The sequence below is a fragment of the Plutella xylostella genome, chromosome 10 (assembly GCF_932276165.1).
Source record: "Plutella xylostella chromosome 10, ilPluXylo3.1, whole genome shotgun sequence".
NCBI classification, from domain to species: domain Eukaryota; kingdom Metazoa; phylum Arthropoda; class Insecta; order Lepidoptera; family Plutellidae; genus Plutella; species Plutella xylostella.
In genome coordinates this window covers 5,870,813-5,891,209 of record NC_063990.1, presented here as the reverse complement: position 1 = coordinate 5,891,209, position 20,397 = coordinate 5,870,813, and the positions used below count along the sequence as shown (strand labels likewise).

The 20,397-nt window shown below is 37.5% G+C and overlaps 3 protein-coding genes across 4 annotated transcripts in view; 2 read left to right on the top strand and 1 right to left on the bottom strand.

Annotated features, from left to right (window-relative positions):
* Positions 1-3,892: 3,892 nt before the first annotated feature.
* Positions 3,893-5,916, bottom strand: LOC105387245 (syntenin-1). 2 transcript variants are annotated; one of them, XM_038117596.2, is made up of 5 exons: positions 5,666-5,916; positions 5,361-5,592; positions 4,820-5,151; positions 4,427-4,690; positions 3,893-4,033 (listed from the first exon to the last, which is right to left on the bottom strand). In XM_038117596.2, exons 2-5 carry the CDS (start codon positions 5,583-5,585, stop codon positions 3,985-3,987), a joined length of 870 nt encoding a protein of 289 aa, XP_037973524.2. In that variant the 5' UTR covers positions 5,586-5,592; positions 5,666-5,916; the 3' UTR covers positions 3,893-3,984. The 2 variants fall into 2 exon arrangements, with proteins under 2 accessions (XP_037973524.2, XP_011556248.3); XM_011557946.3 differs by having other exon boundaries at positions 5,738-5,916.
* A 380-nt stretch (positions 5,917-6,296) lies between these two features.
* Positions 6,297-11,551, top strand: LOC105387243 (flocculation protein FLO11). The gene is made up of 6 exons (XM_011557944.3): positions 6,297-6,480; positions 6,703-6,902; positions 7,339-7,446; positions 7,542-7,727; positions 7,950-11,347; positions 11,430-11,551. Exons 1-6 carry the CDS (start codon positions 6,449-6,451, stop codon positions 11,439-11,441), a joined length of 3,936 nt encoding a protein of 1,311 aa, XP_011556246.3. The 5' UTR covers positions 6,297-6,448; the 3' UTR covers positions 11,442-11,551.
* Positions 11,552-14,511: 2,960 nt separating this feature from the next.
* Positions 14,512-20,397, top strand: part of LOC105387258 (guanylate cyclase 32E) — a 64,974-nt gene continuing 59,088 nt past the window's right edge. The window contains exon 1 of the mRNA XM_048623719.1: positions 14,512-15,256. Within this exon, the coding sequence (XP_048479676.1) occupies positions 15,233-15,256 (24 nt within the window). The 5' untranslated portion in view covers positions 14,512-15,232. The remainder of the gene's footprint in view (positions 15,257-20,397) is intronic.

Below are 20,397 nucleotides of genomic sequence, written 5' to 3'. Positions count from 1 at the left end.
TTTTGTGACCTTTCAAATGAATATGACTGAACATTTTGGGTTTTTTTATAATTATAATACTAGGCACACATCACATAACTGGATACTACGATGAGCAACAGTTAATTTTGAAAAACTAATTCAATACGATACTAATCTTTGATGGCATTTATAATCTCTTCACAGCCCTTACTGACTAAAGGCGGGACAAAGAAACAGTGGCGGCTGCACCTTAAGTGCGCCCGTGCAACGCACTACCATTTAAAAACCTTCTAAATACCTATGTACCTTCCTTCTTCCTATACCATACTAGACTAGGTAGGTACTAGGTACGTCTAAAGAAAACTTCACAAAAATACCAATATAACAACCGTAATACCTACCCTAAACAGAAATTACATAAATCATTCGAACGTTACGAGTTAAATTAAATCGAGCTGGCCTATTTTGATTTCTACTGCGAAAGTATTAGATCTTATTTTTGCTTGAACAAAAACGGCCTCGTGCGCTCGGATTGTCGCACGGAGCGAGCTCCTACACATAGTATGAAACAGGATGGAAATCGCCCGGCGCGTGAGACGGAAGATGCTCAGTACAAACTGTATGCAGTTCTAGGATAAATTCGTGCGCCGCACGCGACCGGAAATTGCCGAAATCATACGAATGACGCCACGGGAGGCGCGGGCGGCGGCCTTGACCGGTGGCGTGACCTACGAACGATGCACTAAACTTGTCATGTCATTGTCGCAGTTTCACCTTTCGCGCGCGAATACGTAATTAATTTGTTACTCTAATTACTTATTAACTAAGAAAGTAGTAAATATTTCGTGAGTGTGTATGTGTGTGTGTGAGTGAAAATGAGTGCAAAATACAATATGCACTTCATAAAAAGCAATAGGACATTTCAAAATAGACTGGACATTAAATCTGCTGGGCCGCCGGAGTGCAAAACAAAAAAATAAACTTATACCTGAATTTTCAAAAGTGAAATGTACAATAAAAAGAAATGGTTATGTGGATGTGAGTGACTAAATGCTTTATTTTGCTTTCCGTGTGTTGTTTTCGTTTCCGCGGAGAAGCAATTTCGCGTCAAAAAAAGAACGCAGAATGGATTTAAAATATAAATAAGGTAAAATATACTTATAATTTTTTTACTTCCAATTGTAATAGGTACCTAATCTATTTTTCTTCCAAAATTTACTAAACCCATAAAGTGCACCACCGGGTATCTGAGGCACCAGCCGCCACTGCAAAGAAACCATACTTTGTGAATCTATCAAGTTTGCAACTTATGCACCTACATATTATTAATTGTTTTACATATTATTATTTGTATTAGAATGTGACGAAAGCCCGTAACGCGCTTTTCTGCTACTAACCAATAATGGCTTCAGTTATGGCTTATGGCGTGCGGAGGCACGGTTATGCACAAATAAAGGGCTAAATGATAACTTTAACGCAATTCACAAAATATGGCCCCTTTAACTCCTCATAGCTTTTACAGTATGCAGTAGTGATGTAACGAATATTCGCATTCGCATTCGCATTCGCGAATATTCGCATATTTTTGGATATTCGCATTCGCATTCGCATTCGCAAAATTTTGTGCGAATGTTTTGCGAATATCAGTAGTTATTGAAAAAATATTTGAAAATAATGGTAGGTTAACAAAATCTAAATCCATTCGTCTATAACCTTTTTATTACAAGTTACCCTCTTAATCACATTTCCAGTCTTACTTTATCATTTATTATTTATTTACTTTGGGAAATGAAATTTTAGATATTATAGTTAATACACTCACGGGCAATGAAAAGGTTCCACTCAGAAAAGCACCAAATTACTCCTAAACGGAAAAGGCTAGCTTAATGACTTCTTCTGCAACATTGAAGCACATTTAACAGAGCATCAGGGTTCTACCAACTAAAAACGGTAATATTTAATTCAAATTTTATGTTAAATGTTAGAAACAATAAGGGTTTATTGGTGTCAGGAATTTTGTGAGTAGAACTTTACATTGCCCGTGAGTGTAGTTTCAGAAGACCTAAACAGAAATAAACTCTTTAAACAAACAAAAAGCGTATTTTGACAGTATACACTGGGTTATTTTTATTTGCAAGTAGACCTGATCCTTTCAGGAGGTGATAGAGGAAGACATTTCCAGTCGATTGAACCCTTTAATGCATAATCCGAAACTTAATCATTTCTAAGATATTTACTGTACTAGCACAAAAAACTTTAAACACTGTTTAACACTAAATTTGACAGATTTTGTACGCGTTTGACAGCGCTAAACATCTTTTAAATACTGTCTTTTATGGTAAGGCTCTTAATATTTAAGATTTTTAAATTTTTTGTCGAGTGAGTTTTCTTCGCCTTCTCTGGTTGGCCATATCTTGGTGATACCTAAATCGATTTGATATTGAAATATCATACTAGAAAGCTTATAAGTTGACAATATTTTTAAGCTGAAGTGCACAAAAAATTGTCATATGACATTCTTTTTAAATTTTTACGTTTTGAATATTTTTATAGAAATGTTTAAGTATTTTGAGGAATTGTGTCTAATTTTAGTCAAATAATGCACATTTGATTATTTTTTTTACTTTACTTTATTAAGGTGTTATTTATATGCAAAACAACCAAAAAAGTTATTGAAATATGAGTTCTTTTTTGTTTCAAGCTTAAAATTTTGGCAAAAATTTAATATTTTTTTATGAAATATCTTAGAAATAGTTAAGGTCGGATAATGCATTATAGGATACAGTCGACTGGAAATGTCTTCCTCTATCACCTCTTGAAAGGATCAGGTCTACTTACCATTAACCCTGTAGTGTCAGAGCAAGACAGCCATAGATTTAAATACGTTTAAATGTTTCGTGTAACCTCAGAAACCACACACAGTGGCAATGTTTCGTAACAGTTACAGAGCTAACTGAAGTTTAATACTTTAAAAAAAACTGCGACTAGTATTGGCTAGTCCGATTCGGAATGCGCCTAGAATGGAAGTATGTAGGTACCTCGTTCAGTACGAGACTGCCACCAAACCATACAAATGGCGCCAATTTTGAACACAATCTGAATATTCGCATTCGCATTCGCGAATGTCGATATCAGATATTCGCATTCGCATTCGCATTCGCGAATGTCCAAAAACACACATTCGTTACATCACTAGTATGCAGACATTACTTTTAATACAAGCAAAGTATCTATCAGCATACTCTAAAATCTAACGGTCTTATTCATAAAAAGTTACGGGAGACCTATAGGCCTGCTATAAGCAAATGTCAAAAAAACTTTATTCATAAACGATCAATAGCGCTAAAGAACTCTCCAACTGATTCGTAAAACCTTGATATGCTAAAGTTGGCTGGACCCTACTATACACCTTCCGTAAACCTCCTATTGTACAAAAACATGGCGGCCGGTCAACAGCTGTTCTGCTTTATTGACGATTTGACATTTGTTGTGAGTTAATATTTGCTGAAAATAAGTTGCCATGGTAACGTAAAAATTTAACTATTTTTTTTGTGGGTTTTGTCTTGGCCACTGCGCCTTTAAGCCAACGTAAACTTTTTTAAGTGCCGCGCCGTGGCTAACATAGATAATAGAGATTGATAAATGAATGAAAGTTTTCGCTATTTTTGTTTATGGTTTCGTCAGACCGGCAACTTAATAGGGTAAATGTCAAAATGTTTGGTCTGTGAAATCTATTAGCATCACTATAGTTATTGAAGGTTTACGGAACGATTATGAATAAAGATTTTTATGAAACCTCAAATAGGCTTAAAGTGTTTCGTAGCTATTGAGCTCAGTAAACCTACTTTAAGGTTTTTTTATGAATAAGACCGTAAAGCATTACAAATAAAATAATTAACAGACCAAAATTAACCTAGTACAATATTAAAATTTGTGTGCATGTTACAAATGATTAAATACCTAATTCGTGCAGTAATATAGGTCTTACATCTAGGTGATCTAGGTCATCTGCGGGCGTCTCGGTTACACGGCGGGGGTGCGGTCCAGGTCCTTGAATAATGAAGTTGACATCCTGTAATTAAACAAGATTTACAGGTAAGTAAATATTTTATAAATATAGTATGTGAATTTTGTATGCTTTGATCAAGGTGTTTGAATAAGTCTTATTATGACTTATTCAAACACCTTGATCAAAGTAAAATAAAGTTCTTAGCAAAAGTTATAGGTTTTATTTTATGGTTGTGAGGTAATTTTTCTCATAAAAATTGCTGCAGTAGATTTAAAGTACTCTCATTTCTATAATAACTTGCAATAAGCATTAACTATGCATAACATTTCCATTGCTTTGTCAGTGTAGATAAGCATGCATTACATTACACATTAACAAATAAGGTATCAAGTTTCCAACATATCATCTCTAGCAGACTAATGTATAAATATAATAATATGGTTTGCAAACACTTACTTGCTTATCATGTGCTTGTATATGTAGTACGGAATAATGGTGATGTTGACAACAGATGGACTTTCATCTATAACCTTAGATATCTCCTTATCTTTCATTCCAACCACATTTATAGTGTTGACTTCCAGGAGTTGGTGGTCAGTCAGCAAGCCGTTGCGGGCCGCAGACGAGTCCTTGACCAGCCCAACAATGTTGCCATTCTTGAAATGGAACCCAATGTGGCCCAAGGAGTCTTTGTGAAGAGTGATTGTCCTCTCAAATGGCCTGAAATGATAAAAAAGTAATAATAAATAACTATGTATATTCTATTCTAAATGATATTTATGTTCTATATTAAGAAGCTTTCTTATTAAACTTTAACTTTAATGGCCTTATAATATGAATGTAATTTACCTATCACGGACAGCCAAAGTGATCCCATTAGTGCCGGCTTTCTTAAGCATGTCATGACACTGCTCCATGGTCATGCCGGCTACAGATGTGCCGTTGATCTCCAGCACTTGGTCTCCGAACCTCAGGCCAGCAAGGGCAGCCGGGCTCTCCGCAGCCACATAGCACACAAACATGCCACTGTTGACCGAATGCAGACGTAAGCCACATTTCCCCTGCTGGTCTTTGCACAAAATGACTTGACGAATAGCTTGAGTAACAGTTGCCTTGGCCAGAGTCAAGGATTGAGATGATATTGGTGCTATTACATTCGACACGCCACCACTGGCTGCAACCTGTAATAAAATGCAAATATTTTAAATATTTAAAAGTAGTTTTTTATTTTCCAAACCAAGAACTGGTATTTTTTATAAACTAATGTGACCTACAACAACAAATGAACAAGAATCCTCTCACTAATCTCTCTAACTAATGACTCACCAAGTGATTTAATTATTAATTGGATTGCACAATGTCTATAAAACTGTAAATTGAATTAGCTTACCGGTTGGATTTGATACTCAGGCATATTAAGAGCTATAACATCAGAAGAGAGCTCAAGGCCCATGTATTCTCCAAGAGAGGGGTACATCGCCCCGGAAAGAGTCCTCGGGGCAGAGGGAGCCGAGTGATGGCCATAGCTAGGCGGCGGCGCTTGATACTGGTGGGCTATTTGAGCCCGAGCCATGTTGTCCACTTTCATATCTTCTAATGATGGATACAGCGACATTTTCAATCTGAAATAATTACAAAGCAAATGATATTGAGGGCTTAGCAGTTTGAGATACGCGCAGTGAATGCGTCACTAACATTGATTTCTGTTTTCAACCGTTCAAGGATACGATACGAACGAAAGAAGGTAGGTTAGTATATATCACCGACCTGGGTTTTTCACGTTGTTCCGACCGAATTAGTCACAAGTTTACGTTATCCTTTCTTGGTTCTCGGCGAGCCAATCCAATTCAATGCAGACAACGAGCGGTCGAGCGAGCGAGAAACGAGAAACACAAACAAAAATAACAAAGCGATTAGCTCCGCCCAGCCTTTTTGTAATTTGTAAATTTTGACATTTTTGTGTCAATGTCAACTGTCAACTGTCATGAATATCAAATGTCAAGTATCAACCAACTGTCAACAAAATGTCTGCTATCACTAACAATGTTTGGTACCCGGAATAATAACAACTTCGCGCATTTTGGAATATTTTCTATATTGAATGCTTGTAAAGGATAAAGAGCGGCTACAAGGTAGAAGGTCTATGCTACAAGACAAGGCTACAAAATAGCATGCTCGATTGCTCGATTGCTCGGTGAACTTTGACACCTCATTCTACTTGCATTGAGTGGGAGAGAGATTGTTTTAAGTATGCATTGTAACCTATTCTGTGCAATCTAATGTCACTTGAATGTCACTGACAGTCAAACAAAAGTCAAAGTCAATATTAAATTGCTCTCTATGGCTCTATGGGTATTTTGTGTTGTTGTGATGGTCAAATTTTGTGAAATTTATTGGAAATTCAATAAAAATTCCAGCTAAGATGCCCTAATGCTTATTCTGAAAGTGATAATACGTAGGTCGTTATCCTGATTATCAATGGGTGCTACAAGCAAACAAAGAACACCAAGGTTTGTTGTTATATTTCTCCAAGTTAATGTTACTTGTATCTGCTAAATTTCTCTTGAAAATTTCCTCCTAATTTATGCTGTACTTTTCGAATACCTTACCCTTTACAGCATGTTTAAAACAAACAATGTCAATAATCACTGTTTTTAAAATCACACATAAATAAAAAAAAACAATAGGTGAACCCAGTTGGTTTTAAACCAAAACATTCTTCATGTTCACAGCCGTTGCAGAGAATGGGAGCGAGAGAGGCGCAACAAGTTCAACCAGGCCATTGCAAAGCTCGGAGAACTGATCAAATTGAGTGATAAAGAGAACCAGTCCGGATCCAAAGATGCAGACAGCACACTTTACCCTAAAATTGAAATTATTCAAAGGGCAATACTATTTATACAAGATTACTCACAAGAAAAGTCCAAACTCAGTAAGTATTTCACATGCACTGATATGGACAGAGTAAAATTAAATTTCTTATGAATTATCTTATCATCAAATGAATGTTATAATCATAAGATTTTACTTCCTTCCTGCTCATTTTTTTATGACCAGAGCTTGGCGAAAAAGTATTTGTTCAAAGATAACTCAAATCGAGAAAGATATCTCAAAGTGAGAAATTCTGAATATCATACAATGTAATGTAATGGAACTCAGCGTTCACATCATACATTCAGAATCATTGTAAAGGCTGTGAAATTATTATAATAAGTAATATGTTGTATATAAGAATCCTTCTCATTTTTTTAACTTTACCATATTTAACCCATGAGCAGTCAGCTACACCTACCTTCAACCTATTTTAGAGATTTTCACAGACACACTAAGAAAAGGTGTCACACATAATAAGTATTTTAACTTTTCAGAAGCTGAAATATTGGCCCTACAAGTCAAACTTGATGGAAGTAAGGTTCAAAATGGAAAGAAAGATGTTTCAACACAAGTCACCAAGGGATTCAAAACTAAACCAGAAGGTATGAATGAATTCAATATTTTTATATTGATTAGATACTTTAACAATATTTTATTACTCACAAAATCTACATTTGGAACCAAAATTTTGTTACAGTTATCAAACCCACCAGTGATCTTGTGGTCAGTAAGGTTAAACCAAGTGCATTAAAAGAGAAAAAGAATGGTACTGTAAATACATCTGAAGAACCAACTTCAATTTCGCCAACATCAGCTCCAGAAACACCCACAGTTCAAAAGCTGGCCAAAATCCTGCCTAAGTCTGTACCAGCAGAAAATAAGGGTAAGAAACATTTTATATTTAATCAGATCATAATATTGTATCATCATCCACCTTTAATCATCCACTGGACATGAGCCTTCCATGAAACACTGTTGAGCCTCCCATGGAGAGGCACAACCAATAGTGTTGTTGTTAATTTAAATTCAACATGGAAATTTTATCTTAGCTTTAAATTATGTTGTTAGGTAGGTTGCTATTTAATGAGTTCATATTTCGTTTCAGGTGCTGAGAATACATTTGTGGTGATGCCTGGTACTCCTTACATATTGCCACAGAGGCCACTTCTGTTCCCCACTGCCACTCCTACATTTGTGCTATTAAACCCAAATATGCCCAAAACTCAATCTCAGGTTCCTATTGTTAATAGAATTAGTAATGAAATCACTAGAACTACTATGGTAAATATATTACCGATTGCTGCATACTCTAGGCCCCTTTCAGCTAAAGGTAAAAAGACTGGTATGAAACAAAAATCTGACATTGCCAAGAAGAAGATAAAAACTACTAAAAAGGTTGTAGAACAAAAAGGTGACACATCTCAACCAAACAAAGACACTATTCCTATTTCTAATGAATCCAACAAAGATTCCAATCAAATTAATGACAAAATTATATCACCCACTACTGAAACGGTTAAAGTAGCACTTCCAGAGGCTCAGAAATCTGTTAACAATGATATAAGTGGGACTAGCAAAGAAAATAATTCTACAAAATATACAGAACTCAAAGAAAATGTTAATACAAAACAACAAACTATTACCAATACTAAAGACATGCCAACAAAGGACTGTAGTAAAATAAAAGAAATTCAGGAACTTCCAGTAACTAATAATGTTTTGATAAAAAGCACTGATCTTCCTGTAACCACAGAAAAATGCAATAAAATTAGTAGCGATAAGGATGTACCTGTACAATCAGCAGACAAAAACAAGTTGAGTAACATACTAGATACTAGTTTATGTGAAAATACGGTAGATGGAGGCAATGCGAGGCTTGAACTAGCTGAAGAGTTGTTAGCGGCGTCGCCCACCGCCGCCTTCCTCATGTCTTTCCCACTCGTGAGTGGCAACCGCGCAGACAGTCCTGCAGAGGAAACCCCAGTAGTGCAACCTGCTAAGGAAACTAATCAAAGAAGAACTTACCCAGTGCCACAACCAATCACAAATGCCACTTACTTCGACAAAGCAAACAGTAATCCAAGCAAAGATAAAGATACTAGCAAACTTCAGACGTCTAGTACCAAGACAGCAGAGCCACACAAGTTTATAGAAAGCACTACAAGCTCGAAGCAAACTCAAGTGAAGGCAAGTGTGTCGGCGGTGGCGACGTCTGCAGATAATCCGTTCCTAAACCTCCCGATGCCGTCAACCCTTTCTACAAGTTGCTCCCTGGCTGACACCACATTCGCCTTAGACTTTGACTGCAATATTTCCAAGTCCCTACCAAGTCAGTCGACAAGCTATGGGACCAATAGTAATATATTCTACAAAGATCCTTTCAACACGGTCAAAAACACAATATATAGCACCAGCAGCATATCTTCTGGACATGACTTCAACAGTCTTGGTCTGTACCCATGTGCTATGGAGAAATATTCGTCTAAAACTAAAACTGACTACTCAAATGTTGAAGATAATCTTATGAAAATGGGACCTTCTAGGCTCACTTACGACATTGACTTGGGATGGTCTCATAAAGGTTTTGACTTTGTGAATAGCACCACAAATTCGACCACATTTACTAAAGACAATTTACTGACGACGGTTTCTGCTCCATATTCGTCGTCTTATAATCCGTTTAACCCAGAGTTTCATGTGCCCCTGGTGTCGAGTGCGAGCAATAAAAAGGAGAACACAAGTAACTGCAGTAAACCTACTTCTACTTTCGTGGACAGCATTGCGAGCTTCTACTCTCAGCCATCTAACTTCTGGCCGGAAGACGGACCATTCTACTCAACTAATAGCATCAGCTCGGCTAAAACTTTCAACTCGAAACATCAAAACTACTTACCAATAGACAACTCTCACAATACCGTTACGACTAAACTGAGCACAACCAAACAATATGAGACAAAAGCGGCTGAAAGTTTTACTGACAACTTGATGAAAACATCTCTAGTTGGAATGGGTCATCAAGTACCGGATAACACGAAATGCACCAAAAAGTCTCCGAGCAAAATGCACATAAACTGGATGACATCAGAGACAAGACCAATGCAAAATGTTGGTAATACAACTTCGCAAAGTGATGCGAAAGAGCAGTTGAGGATATCGTACGGCCAGACAGACCATAGCTCCAAGAAACAGGATCTAAATGACGGCAATTACTTTCCGATCAACATACATAATTACCCGTCTCATGTCGCCCAAGAAGAGTTCCCAGTGTGGCCCTCCGCCAGGCCTCTCGGGACTACGGAAATTAGCATCGACCCGCCTCCTATTAACTTACCCACTTTGGTTGGTGACCTAGCGCTGGGTCCACACGACAGAAAGAAAAATGCTGATTCTACTCACAGGGGGACCAATCAAACGGACATACAGAACTGCAGTAATTTCCTGTCTGTCACACAACTTATGAACCGGTCCTCCGACAACATGGCCCGATGCCCCGCGCCTGTCGAACAAAACTCGAAACTGACCACAAAACCGAATATACCACACTATACGACAGATATTAATCGTAAGATTCCAACATCTCGCTTGGACCACACGGTGCAGCCTTACTACTCGTTCAACGACTCGAAAATGCTTCACACCTACGACACAATGAACCAATATCCGTCCCACACGTCTAAAACAAAGTCGGCAAAGACAACAGACAAAAGCGTAAAAAATCAGAAGCACAGTTACTCGGCTGAAGCTTTGATTAGAGGCGGCACGTGCACTCAGAAGGTGCCGGATAAGTTTGCGATCCCGGTGCAGAAGTTCACCGAGTGTCCTCAGCAGGACAGTAGTGTGGCGCAGGTATCGCACTTCCCGCCAATCCTGGATTACTCGGACAACTCGTACTCGGGGCAGCAGTTCTCCGGGACAACCCTTTACAACTCCACTACAAACACTATATCCAACTCGTTCTACTCCAACTTCATGACGGGCGGGACCAACCTCATGTCGAGTAACTACGCTGGCGCGCCCTTCGCCAGCGAGTATATAGACTATAACCAGACGGTCGAGTGCAACTACTCCAACCATAAGTACGAGGAGTTCAAGATCAAGGGCAACCCCACAGCGTATAATCACGACAAGAGTGCCAATAACCACAAGGGCACAAGACGGGAATTCTCGGCCAAGCATAAAATGGAGTGCTCCAAAAAGGATTCTACTAAAAAGTATCAAAGCAAGAGGCCCAAGTTGTCTACCGAGGTGGAGGACTGGAGTGAGAGTAACCCCTTGTTGTGGCAGAACAAGGCGCCTTCGAAAAGGCACTCTAACTTAATGGGTGAGGATCTGTTTCCGAACTACAACCAGATGGGGCAGTACCAACCAGACATCTTCAACGCTCACTTGGTGCCTCCCAACATGCAGTCCGTGGGACACAACGCCGACAGATCGCTCACTAGTCTGCCGGTCACGTCCCGGGCTAATTTCAACCTCAGCACCATATTTCCAGAGATCACTATGGTGTGTATTAATTTACTTGAGTTATTTGACCATTCGTTGATTTAAAACATAATTTATTTATAATTGTATTTTTTTTTTTCAGAAAGTGCAATGATTACCGAGAGTATCTACAGGACAAGACATAAAGCAAACTCGAGGAGGACTCGGCAATAATAGCTATTTTAAGGGACCGTGATAACTAAATATAATAATGCATTGCATATATACGAATACGAGTAATATAAGTATTACATATTAAGAAACACTCCTATGAAATTAACTTATGAAAGTAATTTTAAGTCTTATGTATGTGGTAAGTAATTTAAACTGTTATTATTTATATCTATTCTAATAAGTAAAAAAAAAAATATGAGAATTAAAATTCAAATAATTACAAACACTTTTGAGTTTTTATAGTATTCTGTGCCAAAGTTGTTATTTTAAATTACATTTGTTAGAAATAACCACCTCATCTACTACGCGTTCAAACTAAATATTTTATTGTTGATCATAAAAAGCTCATAAAGCTGAAAATACAACTCTATCCAAATTTATTTTATAAATTGCGGTTTTAAGAGTCGTCCATTAGGTACCTACAAACTAGTAACTTTTCAAAAGCAGGTTCTATTTTCTATTTCAAATCGAGTGTACACAACGTCACGTAGAAAAACAAGTTTTTGTATGGGACAGTTTTTTTTCATAAAATCCCAGGGTCATTATAACAAAAGTTATTCAGAATGAAGAGCTTTTGTTATAATTACTTTCGGATGTGCACTTTATAAATTACCACCCGTGTATTGCCTAGGTAATACATACAAATTACTAAATTATATGTACTTAGGTACGTAGAAAACACAAACTTTACAAAAAGGTCAGCGCTGGCCTATCTGTAAAACAATATTGAACTTTTCCATAATAAACTATTCGAATACTTAGATAAGAAGTAATGAATGTGATCAAATTGTAAACGAATTACTCACGAGTTTTCTAATCAAATCGGGGCCAGTGGATGAAACTGCGAACTATCTTAATGGCTGTTTAGATATAGCACATACACACAAAGTCGATAAAACGCGACACATTGCATAAAAAACCGTAACCTACTTTATTTAGTACTAGCTTTTTCCCCCGACCTTCGATTCGGCATAAAGTTTTCTCGTGGAAATTGAGAGATAAAAAGTAAATAATCTCTAGCACTCTTCCTAACATACCTACGTAATAATATGGATTAGTTAAATGAGATGTTATTTAGGATTGCATGTAGGTAGCGACGCTGGTAGTATGAGCCAAGCTCCGAGCTGCATAACAATGATCATTGAGCGGTTGAGATTTCACACAGTAAGCTCCCAGAAGGGCTAGCACGGCGCGCATTTAAGACGTGACAAAAGTTTTCCATCGCGCTCACTCACATCGCGCTGCCTCAAGAGCGAGCGCGACAGAGAACTTTTGTCACGTCTTAATAGCGCCCTGTGCTACAGGGCTAGGGCATTTAAAAGGAAATAGGGTAAGACAAGGTAGGTTTTGTTAACACACACACGTATTATAAAATAGTTTATAACGCGCCGCGCAAATTTATAACAGATATAAAATATGCATACCTAATTTGTAAACACCAAAACATACTGTTTTCAGCAGTCCCTACTTATATTACCTATAACCATGAGCGGGTTCTCATTCTTAAGCTTTCTTAAAAATACGATTAGGGAAAATTTAGAAACTTCAAAACAGCTGCAACATCAAATATTTTATATTAATTCAATTCAATTCAAATCATTTAATTCAGACTCAAAGTCCATAAGTTAACACAAATAATATTCACAATCAAATTTAAACACAATAAAATACATATACATAAATTTCTAAAAATAATCTATGATATTAAAATAATATTTTGACTGCAGTCCTGTGTATCATACTACAGTGGTTTAGGTACTGGCAGTCAAACCTTTCCGCGAATGCGCTCAGGATAGTGTTGCGGCTGGCGCGCACCCGGCGCAGCAGTGACGAGCAGCGCGCGCGCATGGTCGCGGGGAAGCACTGCACGCGCGCCTCCGCGAACATGCTCGACGCGCTGCAGAAGCGCGGCAGCCCCAACAGCATCCTGAACGCATTATTGTATTGGACCCGTAGAGCGCTGTACTGTTTCTGCGTATAACTCGCCCACAGACTGCTCGTGTAGAACGAAGTACAAAATGCTCTGAAAAGAGTGATTTTGACGTCTCTTGAACAGCGCGCAAATCTGCGGGCTATCATATTCGCACGAACAGACAACGCCCTACGCTCCCTTTCTATGTCTACATCGTCTTTCAGGTCCGAGGTTACAATATGTCCTAGATATTTAAACTTAAACACTCTATTTAGAGGACACCCGTTAAGTTTAATGGCTGGTATGTCATGTAGATAGTTACCTCGGGCCTGAAACACCATGCATTCACTTTTTTTTTACATTATAAAGTAAGCCGTGTTCGTGCGCGTACTGTTCGCAGATGCCAAGCAGCTCCGACACCCCGCCCGCTGAGGCGCTCAACAGTACCATGTCGTCTGCATAACTAATGTTGTTAAGGCAAACTCCGCCAATATGGCAGCCAACATGAGTACTGCTGAGCCCCTCAATCAGCGCGTTCATGTACAGGTTGAAGAGCTTTGGAGAGGTCAGCCCCCCCTGCCTCACCCCGCACTCCAACCTGTACGGATTCGAGTAAGCGCCTGACCACCGAACGACGTTAACCTGGTTCAGGTACCAATATTTGAAATTAATGGGTCCAAGACTTGTACAACTCAAAAGCAAGAGATAAGGGAGATTAATGACCTCAGCCAGTCCATCCTTCGGACAGCGCCAAGATCTTCCGAAAAAACGGACATCAGAATACTGAAAAATAGTAGGTTTTAAGGCGGCGTTTAGATTATAAGAGGTTGTTCGGATTCTACTTGTACTGTATAAGTATTAATGTGTGACCCGATAGCTGTCGGACAACAATTTGCGAATACGTGGCTAGGGAGCATACTGCATACTTGACCGTATGGTGCAGTGGTTAATGCTGACTAGTAGAAGCTTCCGGAAGTTCTCGGCCGGGTTTTTTTTAACCAGGAGTTAGATCTTCTGGTTAGTTTACATTAGTCCGTAATTATTATTCTATAATTTTTCATTTTCTATTAAATACAGAATATCTTAGCAACGTTATGATTATATTTATTGCAAATTTGAAACAATAATAAAGTCCAGTAAGATTCCGCTATTACCCTAATTAACTGCACACATAATGAGCCTATGTGCACTTGTTTGTTTATGCATGTAGTGGAATTGGTACAACGGTCAGGTTTACCTTGACCACTTGTGCTTATGTCACTCATTCATGTGTTCACGCACATTGGTCTGCCACCCAGCTGTTCTTACACAAACTTTTCCAAGAAAACCACCAATTAAAGTCTCAAATGCCAAATATAAATAATAATATTAAAATTGAGGTTTTCCCTTCATACATACATATATTTTTATGCATGTATCAGACTCAGCGGACAACTAAAGCAAAATAAATGCCACAATCAACTTCACCTGCGACAAATGGAGCTGTTTTTACCAGATAAAATGAATAAGGACATTTCGCCGAGACGCTTGCAAAGGCTGCCAAAAAACGGAGTTTAGAGAAAGGCAACAAATGTGTCAGTCAGGCGAAGGAACTCCACATCATTATGTCACAAGAGCGACTATTCCGTCGACACTCGGATCAGTCAGTCGGCGTCGACGCTCCAGAAGCGACAGACCTGCGGCGAAAGTCGTAAATGCGCGCGAAAAGTTTACGCGAAATGGCGGGAAAACTGTAACGACAAACTTTGGTGCTGAAAAAGAGTTTGTGATCGAAATATAATAAATTTGTGTTGAAATTGGAACGACGCTCGTGGAATACAATGAAAACTTTAACGTGGGATGTGGTGAGTACTTAACCAAAAACTTTTTTTCATACTAACTTACAGTACTTAGTTACCTAGAATTTAATTAAGCTGGAATCTACATCTACCCTACCTACACTATCAAAACAAATCGGTGCGCCTTAGACAAGCAACAAGTACCTATAACCCAAGGGGGTGCATAAAAGGAAATGCTCCGTATAAATATCCATGGAAGTGACGTATTCATTTATGTTGATACTCTGGATTATAATTTCATCAAGATGACAAACCCGTAGTCTATCTCAAAGGGTTTGTCACCCTTCAGGCTAGGTACGGTCAGGTGCAGAGAAACCTGACCGCCCTCTCATAATGCGCTGATGAGCTGAAATACAGGTTTTACCTAGTTCGGCAGCAGATGCTACTTACTTTACAAATTCTGAAATATTTACAAATTGTCTTAGTTATTAAGGTGTAAAAATTGTATGCTTTTATGGAAATAAAGAATGTTTATGTTTATGTTTATTTATAATAACAATGCTTCTGAGGGAGGGTTAGGTTTCTCTGCCCCTTACTGTACATATAAAAAACTCCAAAGCCGCCACCATTAAAAACTTTTGTCTCAATATTGAGGCGTGTCGGTTAATGTTATAAACTTAATAAATATGGAATTTGAAAAAACTAAATATAAGTAAGTAGGTATTGCATAACCGAATTACTTATAAAATTACGTAGGTAAGTATCAATTTATACTCAATTCCAAATATCACGATTGTTACAAAATTACGATTAACTATGTACTAACTTACTTCATTATTATAAAAATATAATACTTACCGATTTTTAATAATTACTTAATCACAAAAATTAAACTTCCCATTGAAAGTAATTTGTGATTTTAACAAATATAGCAATAAAACCTGACCACATCGACAACCCGGGATAGAATATCCTGGCGCCGAAGTACGAGGAGACCCGACCCCAGCTGAACTGGGAAGAGGGCAGGAGAAAGAAGAAGAAGATAGCAATAAAATTATGTCAGCCTTAAGTAGTTATGTTTTTTTTATGTGAATAGCCTGATACAGACAAAAAATAAGTGCAGCAATGGTCTTTCGCCTACAAAACCAAGTCCGGGTTGTTATTAAAGTTATTATAAGGAGTATATTCGTAAAATAGGTGAGTTACCCTAACATTCGCGAATAAAAAAATAAACCTTCTAAAAAGTAACACAACCAACAACCTACCGAGTATTCGCGATATATTTTTTCAAGAAAGGTTGCTTTATATTACTTATGGTGGGACACCCGATTAAACTGCGAAGTTGTATACTGACATACACATATTACACTCACGGGCAATGAAAAGGTTCCACTGAGAAAAGCACCAAATTCCTCCTAAACGGAAAAGGCTAGCTTAATGACGCCTTATGCAACATTGAAGAATATTAAACAGAATATCAGGATAATACCAACTGAAAACGATAATATTTTGTTCAAATTTTAAATTAAATGTTGGAAAAAATTGGGGTCGTTTGGTGTCGACTTTTTGTGAGTGGATCAGTGGAACCTTTTCATTGCCCGTGAGTGTATTATCTACAGCTATGGTTCCGGTTATCCTACTCTTACTTAATTACCACTTTACGGCAGATAGTGGATAGCCTAGCCTAGTGATTATAATTATAAGCCTTTATGGACACACAAAACCACTTTCATATTAATTAATGAAAGAAATACGATAGGTTTTAGTGGTGATGGTGATGTTAACACTCTAATATTTTAAGCAAGTACAGCTTATATGTATACAAACTGTATAATATATAAAAATTGGCGTAAGTTGTAACTCGTACTTAGGTAATACTTAAGTATTTGGTAAGTGTTTGAGACATAGGTACACAACGTATTTAAATTCAAAATCGGTTTTAATGATTTACAGATTGCAGGATAATAGATTTACCTGTACCTACGTTGCACTCAAAATGTGTTATCAATCAGAACAAGATTTGACTGAACAGTTTTGTCATCTACTAGAAATGACTCATTGGTTACTCCCACAAAGCAATGGTTACTCCTAGTCCTTGTAGTTAGTTTGGCGCTGCGCTGATGCACCACCAACACAGACTGGCTAGGTATTCCTTATTTGTTTCTTGTGTATTTTTTGTATGTATCTTAACTATTTTTTTTTTGTTTTGTGTAGGTACTATCCTGTGTTTGTGTTATTAGCGTATATGTAAATTGTTTTTCTGTGTAAGTAGTGTATTCGTGTAGCTCTAAATAAATGTATTTTCTTTCTTTCTTTCTTTCTTTAGTTGTAGCTAGGTAAAGTTACGTATAATAATATCCTAAAAATATACCTACTTAGTAAAAGGTAAGTTATCTATAGTCACATCACAAGTAGTTACTTTTGAGAAACGAATTTATTGCTACACTTTTTATCTAGACAAGTGTAAGTAATAAGTACTTATTGCTACACACAACACTTAAAGGACATAAAAAAGTAAACAGCATGTTTAAGTACCTAGATAGAGGTAGTATGAGTAAGCAGTTAAGCATGGTTAATTTCGCGATAGACATGCGATAAACGTCATTAATATGTATCGGGGCTTGAAGGTTGCCCTGGCGCAGCAATTTCGGGCATTGTCAGTCGATGATACGGGCGATCGACTCTCGCGAACAATAGTACGGGCCATTACCACGCGAATACAAATGACACAGGTTGTGTCGGTACAATTTCTCTTTTACACCAACACGAATTTAAATTGCTTATTCCGTTGCCGAAACGCGTCATCGCTTAGTCAGGTTTTGGGTTTTGGTCCTTTCTTTCTGAACGTCTGGGTCTGGGACTATTTAAAATCTATCTAAGTAGGCTGTTTATAAAATCTGGACAATTAGTTGCCATTTCTTACATTTAATATACCATTAGAACCTTGTTTTAATAGCTTCAATCTAAATATAGACTAAGTACGTGTCTGAGTATCTACCTATCTACTTATTCGTAACTTTACGATGCGCGCCAAGATCATCTATTGTTCTAACTTATATGCAAAAGTTATATCGTTCTAACAAGCAGAAGGTTGAGCAAGCTTTATTTTTAATATACTACGTTTATATTATTTTGAATTGGAATTGAGACCGTAACCCCATGTTTACATTACAATATTTATATTTGTTTCATTACGATGACCTTGCCCATGGGGTGTATCATCAACGGGAGAATCAAGCTAATCAATATGTCATCGAATTATGTGATAAATCGCAAATAAGCGGTATTCAACGAATTAGCTATAGTTAGCAGTGTTCGTGCGCCGTTGGCGATGTCAGCAACTGTGTCAATGCCATCGACCGACCGCGGATCCTTATCGACCTGCCTGATTAAACTATTCGGCCATATTGGAAAACTACCACCGAACTAACTGCCTAATTTCCATTACAAGTGGGCCCGTCTGCCAAATCCAATTTGCTTCTATTTACTAGAGTAAACTTTTTCGGTTACTGCTCGCTTTAATTGTATAACAAAATTAATAAAGGGCAGCCCTTCTAATGTAGTGTGTATTGTGTATCTATTTGTTAGCTTCGCTGAGCCAACATAAGCAGTAGAAGCGAAGAAATATGGCAGTAACTTATCATGTGCTCGGTAACGGGGCTGTCGTATAAATCTTCAAGGTGTAATGGGAGACTTGTTTTAGATATTGCCAGTTTCTTTGACCTGATGATTGCGGCCAGAGGCGTGTCGTAAAATAGCTGTTCGGTTCGGACCAACCAATCACTCAATTATTTCTCAGTTATTATAAGCAGGTACTTACATACCTGCTATAGAAGTCATAAATACGAAGATAGAGCAATATTACTTAGTAACATAAAAAGCGTTATAGATTATCTTATTAAAATTTATTGGGCAAGGCCATTGATTTAAAGATAGATAAAAGATTAAAAACCTTTTTATTAAACACCTATGAAGAAGTACTTAACTGAAAAACGTTATGTTCCGAACTTATTTAACTATTTAACTTGCCTAAACAAAGCGACATTATTTGAGATTATACTGACGTATAATACCTATTTTTTGCTGCAGACGTTATTATTTATGTTTTAATTTAAGCTACGAATAAAACATGAACAACGCTATCATCTGTTTGTACTAAATTTGTTGATGAATTCTCTCTCACTGAGTTAACCCGCGTAGATATAGCCCCATTAAGACCATTTTGTATAATTTCTTTGTTAATTCGGCAACTAATTTCAGTACATTTAGCTATAATGACGTTGCGAGCCCTATTTCTGTAACTCGTTGACTTAACCCGGTCATAGTACCGCAAATATCGTTCACGACGCTATTTTTAACAATGTTAAACTCAAAATGCGTCGTCTGATAGAATCAGATGTAAGCTGACATATTTCCAGAGCACCTTGCGTCAACAAAGCTTTTCTTTCAAAGAAAACAAGCTTTCATTCAAGCTCGGATATTGTTATTATAAGATTGTTTGCTCTTTCATTTCAAGATGACAATTGAGCTTAAATGTGACGAAGCTTTGTAAATAGGTGGGTATACCTACCCATCTCTAGATATACGTGCTGCGAAATACGCGTCGTACAAGATGCCAACTTTCACATGTGCGCGAATTATATCAGACCACTCGTGAACCTGTCTCGAACTCGTTTAGTGCTCAGTATTCGTAGGTACGTGTATTGGTACTATTGCGCAAACACACACGCTCTATCTACTTAAACTCGACCAAGAAATGGCACTGGCACCATAAAATCCATTGTCTTAACAAAATTGCAAGTTTAACAAATAGGTTCTAGAGTTGTGAGCTTTAGAGCTAGTTTATCTAAGAGGTTGGTGATGAAATGAGATTGTAGATTTTAGTTGGTGAGCTATACTTACTAGAACTCGAAATTCTGTCCGTTTCACACCTGCGAATGTCAAGATAAGAAGAACATCAATATGGAATGCAGCACTGTGATACAATATTGATTTATATACTCAAGTGAAAAAAGTGGGCCAAGTAGCTGCTCTTATTTATACGTAATACTGTCTCCATGAGTCATTTGATCTGCTTCTTATGTACAAAAAGGGTCCTCAACCTACCTGTCTAAGTCATTTATATGCTGCATCTATGTAGGTATTAAGTATAGCACTCTATTCTATAGCTTTTAGCTAGAATGTACCTATGTTCTTGTATAAGCTGA

Coding starts and splice junctions, on each gene's coding strand:
- LOC105387245 (XM_038117596.2), bottom strand. CDS start 5,585: ATGTCGCTGTATCCATCATTAGAAGATATGAAAGTGGACAACATGGCT. Junction 5,152..5,360: donor CTGAGTATCAAATCCAACCG/GTAAGCTAATTC, acceptor ATTTTATTACAG/GTTGCAGCCAGTGGTGGCGT. Junction 4,691..4,819: donor ACTTTGGCTGTCCGTGATAG/GTAAATTACATT, acceptor TTATCATTTCAG/GCCATTTGAGAGGACAATCA.
- LOC105387243 (XM_011557944.3), top strand. CDS start 6,449: ATGGGTGCTACAAGCAAACAAAGAACACCAAG. Junction 6,481..6,702: donor AGCAAACAAAGAACACCAAG/GTTTGTTGTTAT, acceptor TCATGTTCACAG/CCGTTGCAGAGAATGGGAGC. Junction 7,447..7,541: donor ATTCAAAACTAAACCAGAAG/GTATGAATGAAT, acceptor ATTTTGTTACAG/TTATCAAACCCACCAGTGAT.